This window comes from Coenobita brevimanus, chromosome 8 (genome assembly GCF_032717465.1).
Source record: "Coenobita brevimanus isolate Jiangsu-jjx chromosome 8, ASM3271746v2, whole genome shotgun sequence".
Lineage (NCBI taxonomy): Eukaryota > Metazoa > Arthropoda > Malacostraca > Decapoda > Coenobitidae > Coenobita > Coenobita brevimanus.
This window is the reverse complement of record NC_136961.1, coordinates 47,161,318-47,173,442: the sequence shown is the minus strand read 5'-3', so window position 1 is coordinate 47,173,442 and position 12,125 is coordinate 47,161,318. Positions and strand designations below refer to the sequence as shown.

At 41.2% G+C, this 12,125-nt stretch overlaps 1 protein-coding gene across 4 annotated transcripts in view; it reads left to right on the top strand.

The window, feature by feature from the left end:
• Wnk (Wnk kinase) overlaps nucleotides 1–12,125 on the top strand; it is a 110,780-nt gene that overhangs the window by 75,102 nt on the left and 23,553 nt on the right. For 2 of the 4 annotated variants that reach the window (XM_080277144.1, XM_080277132.1), the window contains exons 20-21: nucleotides 7,768–7,932; nucleotides 10,940–11,065. The exons of 1 other annotated variant lie outside the window; for it this stretch is intronic. In XM_080277144.1, coding sequence (XP_080133270.1) covers nucleotides 7,768–7,932; nucleotides 10,940–11,065 — 291 coding nt within the window. The remainder of the gene's footprint in view (nucleotides 1–7,767; nucleotides 7,933–10,939; nucleotides 11,066–12,125) is intronic. One more of the 4 variants, XM_080277135.1, reaches the window with a different exon arrangement.

Below are 12,125 nucleotides of genomic sequence, written 5' to 3'. Positions count from 1 at the left end.
AAACCGTATATCCCACCAATACACAACCTAACCCTGTTATTATAAAACAACCACATGTTCCATTTCCATGAACAGGCAGTGATTGGAATGGGTTGAACATATTCATTTTATCTCTGAGACATTGCTTTGTGCACAAAGTGAATGTTTTTGCTCAGATGGGGGTTGAATGAGTATATGATCGTACCAAATCAGATCATTGTTAGAACCATGCAATGTTACATGAATTATTGCAGTAACATTAGGTGGTGCTTTTTTATTGACTCCAGATGTACTGTGTATATATATAAATACTGTGTATATATATATATATATATATATACAGTATTTAACATATTTCATGATGCCCCTGGATATATGTACAGTAATCACTTGATTATCCGGACGTTCTGTATCCGACATGCTCCATATCCGGACATTAGGCCTTGGTTCCATTAAATCCGTATCCGGAAAAAAATTTCTGGCATTGCCGGTTGGATGGCCTACAAACTCAAAAAATTGGTTTGGCAGCTGGCCGGCCTCTCTGGCCACGCATGGGTAATGGACCCAAACCCACAAGCTGAGCAAATATGGCCATCCAGCTTCTCACCGAATGGTCAAAGTCCCTTTGCAGCCCAGATCACTCTGATGCTATTGGCCACACAAGTAATACAGACCCTAACCCACAGCCTGAGGAAATATCACTGTCTGGCTCCTCACCAAGCGGTCAAAGTTACTTGGCTGCCCGTATCACTCTGACGCTTCCAGGCACGCGTGGCCGTCCACCACCTCCATACCAAATGGTCAAAGTTGCCTGGCCGGTCGGATGACTCAGACACTCCCTGAGGCCATGATGTATGGGGGATCCACTGTTGCTCATTTGCCCAGCCAAGTGAAATTGACCCTTGTGCTGAGGTCAGCTATGCTTTTGTATTATTATTATATTATATTTTTTTATTTTTTTTTTAAGTCAAACGTGGTTAGAGACATGGCAGCTCAGCATTCAAGTGGTGGTACCAGACCTCAGTTCCACCTTTCTCTCGTGAGTGTGGACATACTTTTGACTATGGCTGCTTGCACTGTTGCGTTTAAGGTGGTTTCCTACCTTTCTCAGGCCTTAATTTTTCTCTGTGGCATTCTTGTGTGTGTGGTGATGGCCTCACCACAACCCGAGAAACAAAAGAGGAAGGTTTTGACTCTGAAGAAGAAGCATGAGATACTGAGCAAGGTTGACGCGGGTGGACCACTTCACACATTCTGCGGGAATATGAACCAGCCAGTTCAACATTGTTTGATATAAAAAAAATTGCAGGCCAAGCTGACTCAGTACGGGCTTGACTACGGTGGTGCCACTCAGGAGGGTGACAGGAAGGTGACGTCTCAGCCCCACCACGTCACCATCAATGAGTCAAATTTGGTTTGGTTCCACCAAAGATGGGGTGCCAGCATGCTTGTACGTGGTGCCGAGCTGAAGGCAGCAGCAGAGAAGTTTGCATGCCCACACAATGTGCATGACTTAAAGGCATCTGAAGGTTGGCTCTTCTTGTTCAAACTTACATGGACTAACCGGCCGTAAGACACATGGCAAGGCTTTGTACACGGCAGCAGAGGACGTTGAGCTGTTTCACCAGAAAGTGCAGTGCCTGATCAAGGATGAGGGCCTTGCACTCAGTCAGGTGTACAGTGCTGATGAAACTGGCCTCTTCAATCGCTCCTTACCCACCAACACCCTGGCAGAAAAGAGGAAGAAGACTGCGCTTGGTTGAAAGTTATCCAAGCAGCTTGTCTTGGTTTTATGCTTTGCCAGTGCTAATGGGATGCACCGCCTCAAGCCCATTATTGGTGAACATGCAAAACAGCCATGTTGTCTCCGTAGGTTGATGGATAGCCTGCCTGTTGTGTGGTACAATTCTGTGAAGGCCTTGTTTACCTGTAAGATCTTCAGAGATTGGTTCCACAGACACTTTGTCAAGGAGGTTATCCATTATCAAATGAGGGAACCTGGTATCCCTCGCAACCAGGTGAAGGCATTCCTGATCCTCGACAGTGCCCCTGCGCATCTGTCCAAGAAGGAATTGGTTGCCGATAAAAGTCATATCAGGTGCATGTTTTTGCCACCTAATATGACTGCTCTCATTTGACCAATGGACCAAGGTGTTATCATGGCAACAAAGCGACTCTACCTTCGGAGGTTCCTGGACAAGGTGATGGTGGTGCTAGGGGATGAGCAAGGGGTCAACACACATGGGGAGCGGACTTTGGAAAATCTTACAGTAGCTGTTACAATATCAAGTCTGTGGTGTTCAGGAGAGCAAATACTTGGAAGGAAGTCTCCGTCAGAACACGTGAAAGTGGTTGATCTCGTCTCCTTCAGGGATACGAGGCCATGCACGACTTTGAGGGATTTGAATTGGATGATTTCCACCTTTGTCCACACTCATCAGGCGAGGATGTTGACATTGACGATGTGAGGGAGTGGTTGGACAATGAGAGTGGTGATGCAGGTTACCAGACGTTGTCTGATGAGGAGATCACCGCTACTGTCTTTGCGGGGCAGACAGAGGACAGCTGCGAGGATGAGGATGAGGACCCAGACTCTGAGCACCCCTCCACTCCATTACTCCCTCGTCTTGGTGCGCTGTGTGCCAATGTGGAACAGGTGCTCATTTATGGCGGGCACCCTTATTGTGACAGGTAGTTGGTGCCACTCAAGTTGGCGATGGATCTGCGGGCTGTCAGGGACTCTGTCCTCCTCCGTCAGAATCGTTGCACATATCGTCAGACCAAGATCGACTCCTTCAAGCCAGCCAGCCCCACATGTGTGAGCCCGTTCTCCTCACCACCTCCACCTTGTCACCCAGTCTTCACTCTCGGACCCACAACCGAGCGCATCGACAGCTGTTGAGTTGCCACCAAGCACATCGACAGCTGTTGAGTTGCCGTTAGACATGAGCGTACAGCTGTCTCCTGAGGTGGGTAGGCCTCCATCACCTTGCCACACGTCCCCACTCATCGCCAAGCTCCAGCGGATGAAGGAGGATGAGGTGTTTGACATTTGTTAACACCAGCTGAGGGGCTACCGGGTTACGACACCTGTCTGCCTGTCACTGGGTGGTAAGTACTATACTGTACTCTACTGTAGATTTTTATAGATTTTTATTGTTTATGCATTACTGTATTTTCATAGTCTCTAGCATTATATTGTATATTCCCATGCATATTTTGATTATAATGTTTAGATACAGTACTGTAAAGTAACTGAAAGGCTGAAGAACACTGCCATTGTTAGGTGGGGCTGTCCATATACATTAGGTATGGGTAGGGTATTGGTAGGTAAGATGTTGCTCCAAATCCAGATTTCGACCGTATGTGGATACACTGATGGCTTTATTACGTCGGATAATCAAGGGATTACTGTATTCGCAGTAAACTCTCAATTATCAGTCATCTCAATGTCCAGCCCAATACAATGTCCGGCACTGCTGGTTCAGTTCTATTAAAACAGTATCCGGCAAAATTATGCATTATCCAGGACCGAAACAGGACGTATCCAGTGGTGCTCTGCAAAATTTATCATCGAGGTGTATCAACCAGCTCATAAACAGTAGCCAGCTGTCAATGTATTACTGTATTACTGCATACTTAATTTTCATTTTTTACTCATGGGAAAGTTTTTAGTACAGTAGAGAGGGTCAAGACAGATAGTAATGCAGTATCCAGCTCGACGCTGATATTGTGCCAATGATGGGTACTATGCAGTATCAGTTGTTTCATGTTATTTGTTGTAGGGCTTGACTGAATTGCCGTGGATAATTGAGTTTATTATATATATATATATATATATAGACTGAATTGCCGTGGATAATTGAGTTTATTATATATATATATATATATATATATATATATACACATATATACAGTTTTTAAGTATTATGTAAGAAGGACAAAAGATCCCAGTTTAGCACTGTACTAAATGTTAACATGCTTTTGCAATAATTTGACAAAGTCCCAGTTACCCCAGCATTAGCCCAGCTTCCCTGTCTTTGGTATGCATACTTCTTTGCCATCACTGCAGACTTAGAGACACCAGACAGTATATTGGCCATCTATCATATGTGCATTGCCTGTTAGCTTGTAGTCAAGATTATACATTGCACATATCAGCATATAATTGTTGTAATGGAATGGCTTGGGTATTTATGTAGTGCAGAGTGTTGGAAGAACCATGGGTTGGCCTGAACATGTGGAGAGAATGGAGAATGAGAGTTTGACTGGGAGAGTTTGGGTGAGGTGGAAGGGGAGAGGGGAGATGGAGAGCAAGGATGAGAGGTCGTGAATTGGAGAAGGACAGCATGTTGGTGGAGGACAGGGTGATGTGAATGTAGTTAATTTCTGGCCACCCTTTCTAGGATGAAGTCATTTGACAGATGCCAGGTAGAAGATAGATAGTGTGGTAAAAGTTACCTGGAAATATCAAGAATTAAATATATTCCATCACCGGATCTGATGATGTATTTTTTCTTTTATTCTTGCTAAACTTAAACAGTTCTTCTCATCATAGGGAGAGAGAGAGATCAGTTTGTGAAAGGTGTAAGGAAACTGCATCAAACACCATCACTACAAAATAGTCTCCCCAGTGCCTAATATAATTGTCCGGAGGTAGCAAGAATAAACTGAAAATGTCAGAGGATTGAGGGAGTTAATGAAAGTATTTTATGCTTTCGTAATGCATATGCTCCCCAGCTTGGCTTTCTATGGCTTTGCTTCCACACTTTGCTGCAGATAGATGAGAGTCTTTTATTTCAGCATGAACTCCATTTGATAAGAAAAATGCTGTCTTCCAAGATGAGTGACAGTTAATTACTTCAGCCATTGTAGAGACTGTCTGGTATAATACATTTCTTTTAACCGGATAAAAAATCCGTAACCCCTAACTCATTGGTTGATGGCCAGCTGTATCCAACTTGGAGGGTGGGTATTGACTAATAAGCAAGGAGACTTATTCATATCTCAAAATGGAGACTTGTTTTTGATGCAGCCTTGATGTAGTTGCCCAGTTGTCAGGTGAAAAACCAACTATAGTGGAGTGGCTGTTGATAATGCTATCCTTAGCTACCTATATATTCAACTCATTCCATGTGCACAGTTTTGCTAGGCCCACAAGCACAGTAATTTCTTCTGAAGTACACGTCTCAGTAGGTACCACATTTTGGTAAATGGCACTGGTATCATTAACTGCTTGATTCTGGGGATGTCTTTTGCATCTGTCGTATCATTTCTTGATTATTTTCTTCAGCTTAGAATATGCTTCTTAAACTGAATGAGTAGAAAATAGCATTCTTCCTTATGAGAGGACTTTCCTAAGTTGAATAAAATAATTATGTAGCAGCAAAAATAAACTAGCTAGGATGTTTTGGGATTAAAGGGGCTGAATGTGCTTAGCCAGTTTTAAAAAATAAATAAATAAATAAATAACTGTATTGTTCATTTTTCTTGATGTACTGTACTGGTTTTGCCAATTTTCACAAAGCATATTAATTACATGACAGATTAAAAAATGAAAATAATTTAAACCATTTTTATACAGTTGAGACGTTCAAACTAAAAAATACCATTATGAAAAATAAACATCATATTTTCTGTATTGTGGAGTGAATGTACTGTATTACTTTTCTTTGGAGTAGTGATTGTACATTCCAAATATAGTTTACTCTTTTCATCTGTGTTAAAGCAGTGGTGTTTAAAGTAAACAAAAATTATTTACCCTTGCATTATGTAGCTATTGATAGCTTTGTTAGTTTTGCTTTCTGCTAAATGAATATGCTTTAAGCATGTGCTCATCACTTTATGCATCGTGTCTCATTGTTTGTGTATGTGCAACACTCAGTAGAGTTAAGTTTTTGGTGATGGATTGTTAGCTGTGTTTGTATATTGTCTGAATTTTGCCAAAAGTTATTACTGAATTTAAAGTTACTACATGACAGTATTGTGATACCAACTCTATTGTATGGAAGTGAAGCTTGGACTTGTTCGAGGGACACAAGTCAAGAGTGAGAGCAGTGGAAATGAGTTATTTGAGAGGAGCTTGTGGAGTTACATGGAGAGACAGGCTGAAAAATGAGGATGTGAAGGTGCGTTTTGGTGTGGATGTGGATGTGATTGGAAGCGTTGGAAGAAGCACATTGAGGTGGTTTGGCCATGTGGAGAGGGTGGAGAGTGAGAAACCGACAAGGAGAGTGTATGTGAGTGAGGTGGAGGGGGAGAGAGGGAGGGGAAGGCCAAGGATGAGATGGAGGGATGGAGTGGAGAGGTATATGAGAGAGGGGGGGGTGAATTGGGAGCAGGGCAGTGAAATGGCGAGGGACAGGGTGATGTGGAGGCGATTTGTTTGTGGCCACCCCGTATAAGGGATTAAGGCATCTGGCAGTAGATAGATAGAATATTTTTATTAATTATGGTAATTAATTTGTTTATTTATTTACTTTTTAAAATAGTTTCTGCTGCTTCAGATGATGATATTCAACTTAACAATGGTGTTCATCATTGAGGGTTATTGAAGGCAATTTTTAACCCCCCCAGTGAGAAAAGTAACCCCCTGAGCTAAATAAAATCACCTGGAAGTTATCAGAATTTATAATAAAATACAACATAAGATTGAAGGGGCTAATGCTGCTCCTGTGTATGTGTGCATGTATGTTTGTGTGTGTGTGTGTGTGTGTGTGTGTGTGTGTGTTTTGTGATAGTAGCTCCTCAGTTAATGAGATAGATTATGGTATGGATGGTGGTAAATCTGGAGAGTTCACTGCTATATAATATTCCTTCCACCCTACTCTTACTACATTTTGTCTAGTTAACGAAGTATCACATAATTAATAGAATGTATTTCCCAGATTTAAAATAGTGAAAAATTCAGGATATTTAAAGTCCAGCAAATTGAGGAATTTTAGTACTGTAATATAGTGTAATTTAGTGTATTTGTTACGTATTGTATTGTGCTGTAAGAGTACCAGAAGACACCAAGGCCCAGATTCACAAACAAACACAGGGCTGCTTCCCTGTCTCAACTCTGATTTGCAGGAAGAGCAGGAGACATGAGGAGATTCTGCACTCTCCTTTCTTTGTCTTCCTTGGAGGGGGGGGGGATCCTGGGCATTGATTGTAAGTTTGTCAATCTTGGGTCTGGGTAACCATCACACACTGGTTATGGAAGGAGCTTCAGTGACATAATTGTTTGTCAGTGTGGCATGGTATGGAAGGTAATATAAATTAAGTTTTATTTAGCGTAAGTGTACAATATGCTTAAGTCCTCTCTTCTCATTATACGGTATGTACTGTAATTTGATAATCTTTCTTTCAATAGAGTTGTGATATTTGATGTTGGTGATTAAGCCATCAGTACTTAAAGTTTCCAACATTTTTAGCTACCATAATAGTTGTCACTGCAAATGCTACATAATTAAGGGAATAAAATTAGGATTGAGTAGCCTAGTCCCAGGTCTGATGGGGACAGTAAATGCTTGGATGTTAGATAAATAAGCTCATACATACATTGATAGATAAGTAGTGCCTTGTGCATACTGTTACATCATCAGCATCCCGACTAACTCTGGCATCTGGTGTTAGGAGGGTGGTGACACCAGATGTATAGATTGATAAACAGATAGTATCTTTGCTCACTCCTATGCCATCATTAACTTTAGTTGAAAAAGCTAGTGTCTTATTCTTACTGACATCATTATCATCATTATCAGCAACAACAACAACCCAACTAACCCCGGCTTTTTGTGTTAGGATGGTGGTGGCAGCATTAGTAGTGGTGGTGGTGATGGTGCTAGCGTGGGTGTAGGCTCGGGTGTGGGCGTACCAGTGCAGGAAGCTAATGTTGTCACTCAGCCACAGGGACCACACTACACTAACCGAACCACCGACATCCCTCCCACAGATCTGCTACATCAGGTGAGAATTAGCCAGCATGTGTTCCTCTATGCTTATCTACAGTACAGTTGCCCTGAACCCCCCCACCCCAGTTCTGCATTTATTGGAAAGCCTCAAGTTTCCAGCAATTTTTTTCAAGAGCCATAATTCTTAGTTCCTCTACCTTAGCAGTTAATTTTACACATTATACCTTACTATTCTCTTGTATGTTATATAAATTTTGAGCACTTTTTAAGGGACGTGTTTGTGCTGTAGTGGCTTGGAAATGTCATAATATGTCTTCCTTCGATATTATTGTTGCTCATTATTCCTTAATATCATCTTGTATGTTTTTGGTGCAGAGTCAGCATGAAACTAATAGAGATAGCATACAAGAAAATGATTAGTGATGCAAAGTAATTGCTAAGGAAAAGATAATACAGTGCCACCTATGCTACTTAGAATACAGTGTAAATTCAGAAACATTGTCCAGTAATTTCTTCGCTCCTAGATTCCATAGTATGTCTGTTTATAGATGTCCATCAATTCCAAGTGCTGCATAGCAAGTACAGCACTGCCTCATTGCCCCAAACCTGAAGCCTGCCAATAAACTTGGAATGGGAAGGGGGGAACCATACCATCTTCTCTAAATGGCCTTGACCCTTTCACTATGATAACACCCATTCTTATTTTATTTTGGCTGATTCTAGATTATTTAACACACCCGAAGAAACACTTCTCTAACTGAAGAGATTAGAAACAACCAGCATTATCCTTTTCAGTGTATAGTAATAACAGTTTTTCCTATCTTATTCTCACAACTCGCAGGTAATTCTATTAAACCCAGAAAGGGCTTTGCACAGTGGAAAGGTTAATTATAACTAGAGTTGATTGTTTTTCCTGTCTTTTCTAAAGGCCTTTATTAGTGTTACATCCTACCATAAATATTTTGTAATTTGGAGCAGCATGTTGTAACTCTTATTTTAAACTTATGTGTTGTTTCTGTAGTTTTATGTTTTATGCTTCTTTGTTGTATTGCAAAGAAAAACAAAGGTGTTGGAGAAGGATACCTTAATGTTATAGCACCACTGTGACTGGGCATCTCAGCTTCCCAATTATACCTGTACAAACATTCCTTAGCTTGCTTCCTATATCCCAAAAAGAGGATGGAGGACTGTAGGAGAATGGCAGCTTCAGAGTGCAGTCCACCAGGTTCACATCCTGAGGAACCTGAAGCCACAGTAACAACATCAGTAATAAAGCCAGTGTACAGTAGTTGGCTGACTCATCAGGATCATCTTAACTCAGTATTCCTTGCTTCTAGTGTTTGTGGATATCTGGGGCAGAGGTCCTTTAGTAGAAATTTTGAAAATTTTCTGTGGTTTTCACACTGCTAACATACTTATATTTGTTTAATGTCTTACTTGAAATGTGTGTGTGTGTGTGTGAATTGGTTTTATATCTTCCATGTTTACCCAAGTGCCATTTATCATAGCACCCAGTGTTCATCATCATCCAATCCTGTGTCACCCCATGAGGAGCGTAGGAACCCGGGGCTAGGCAAGTCGGTCCTGACATTTGAGATGAAAGTGACCAGCCTCTTTCATCCCTGAGTAGCATTATGTGAGCAATAACCCCAACCACCCCTTGAATATTACCCTCACACAGGCTTAATCCGACTGGAGCATCTTAATTACCCACTAAACCACCAGGCGCCATAATTTGGTTATAAGGTTACCACCCAGCGTAGTAAATGGTTTCCTGGTGTACAGGAAACCATTTGGCTTGTCACTCAGTGTACAGTAGAGTCACCCATAGGCAGAAGGAAGAGAAAAGAAAGAAGGAAAGAAAGACTAGAGGAAGGAAGGAAGATAGGAAAGGGCAGACACCCAAAGCAGCACTACATCGAGTGAGTGGATGGTGAACGCCCCCACCTACCACTACCCAGTATTCATGTGCATTATATTTAGAATTATATAGAACTATAGCCTTCTATGTCTTCCTGCTTTAGGTCCTTCATTATTTGTAGGAAGTCAGCCTTCACTGACTTTTTTTTTTTTTTTTGTAGAGCTGTTCAGATAAGATTTAATAGTATTTCTGCATCATTTACAGCAGGTAAAATGGGAAATTTTGCCTTATATGTACATGCACGTCATCACAAAATAGTAACAGCCCACCTTTGGCACATGTATGTAGAAGAATAGAAATATAGAAAGGGACTTATAATTAGGGTTGCCTAGATCTTCCCTATTTTCTCCAATGATGAAGCATTGTATGAGAGCATGGAAGGTAAAGAGAATGATAGGGTTGTGTTTCAAGTTCAGATTAAATACAGTACAGTAATATATATTTTATGTTTGTAGTTAGTTTTCAGCATCTTCTGTGATATGCTAGTTTCAGCAGACAGTTTTTGTGTGTGTGCATTTATTCAGTAACATCCAGGTGGTCAGCTTTTTTTTTTTTTTTTTTTTTTTTTTTTTTTTTTTTAAAGCTCTATTGATGCTTGTCTAATTTCTTTTAGTTCTCCTTATAACTGTAAATATACTTTTAGTTTCTCTCATAATTGTAAATAAACCTTTTAATTTCTCTTATGACTGAATTTAAGGACTAATTTGTGACCATTTATTTTCTAAAAAACTCCCTCTTAAATGTGATTAATGCTGTATTATACCTTGGCATTTAAGCCAGCTTCTAATCTATTAATATTTTTGCTTGTACAATGCCATAGTGTGACTTACCTTCATTAACTGGATGACATTCTTATTAGTTTGTTCTTTTTGCCTCTAGACAGTTTTTTCTTTTATTCAGTTTTGGAAAGGCCTTTCATTTTGGAGGAGTTTATTAAGGCTGCATCTGCCCCTCCAGTCTGAAATGTCTCTTCAAAACTGAATAAAAGCCTCAGGAAGAAGCAACAGTGAACTAAGAAAGTCATCCTTGGAGTGAAGTGATTAATTTGTTGTAGTCAATGGTTGATGTATAGTATTTAGAAGTGAGGCTTCCAGCTGTCCAGTGTAGCCTGTGTAGTGCACGAATCCTGCTGATTCTATAGGTTGCATGTGAGGTGGAGGGTCGGGAGAACCTGCGCTCACCCCTCTCAGGCTCACCCTACCCTCACCCACCACCCCTCACCATCGTGGTCACTCCACCACATGGACACCCCTTCCTTCCTCCACAGGTAATTCATCACACCCACTCACTTCCTCTTGCTCACTCACACTGCCAGACTTACTTTTTATATTTAATAAATGGTTGCTTCTGCTTTTGCTGCCTCCTCTTGTAATCAGAATGTAATCAATACCTGCCCTGTTTTTCTGCAAGGAAGAGAGAACCCAAGAAAGGACATCTGCAGGTTGTTTTGTCCAGGAAGAACAAGTGATTCAAAGGCACTGGAGGTCATAGGCAGAGGGAAATGCAGACTGAAGAGGACAGTTTCAGAGTTGACTGGTTGCATACATGAAGAACTGAGAGTGTTGGTTAATGCTTGCATTAGAGGGTTAGACAGACAAAAAATGAGAGTGAGTTGCCAGATGGGTGCTTCATGCCCAGTGTATTAGAGGAGGGATTCAAGGAGACAGATGAGAAGAGCAGTGACCATTGAAGTAGTGATAGTAGAGGGATAAAGATGCAACACTGTGATGAAGAGAGAGGTTAATTAGTCACTGAGAGGATGGGATTTCACATTATTATTATTATTATTATTATTATTATTATTACAGTATTATTATTATTATCCATCCATCCATCCATCATCCAGTCCTATGTCACCCCATGGGGAGCATAGGAACTGGACTAGGCAATTTGGTCCTGACATTCAAGATGAGAGTGACCAGCCTCACTCATCCCTGAGTGGCATTATGTGAGCAATAAACCCCAACCATCCCTTGGATGTAAACCTACACAGGCTCAGTCTGATTGGAGCACCATAATTACCCACTAAACCACCAGGTGCCATAATTTGGTTATTTGGTTACCACCCAGCATAGTCAATGGTTTCCTGGTGTACAGGAAACCATTTGGCTTGTCATTCTGTAGAGTCACCCATAAGCGGAAGGGAGAGGAAAGAATGAAGGAAAGAAAGACAGAAGAGGGAGTGTAAAGTCACCTGTAGGCAGAAGAAAGAGGAAAGAGTGAAGGAAAGAAAGACCAAAAAGGAAGGATGGAAGAGAGGAAAGGGCAGACACCCAAAGTAGCACTACATCAAGTGAGTGGATGGTGAGCACCCCCACCAAGTACCA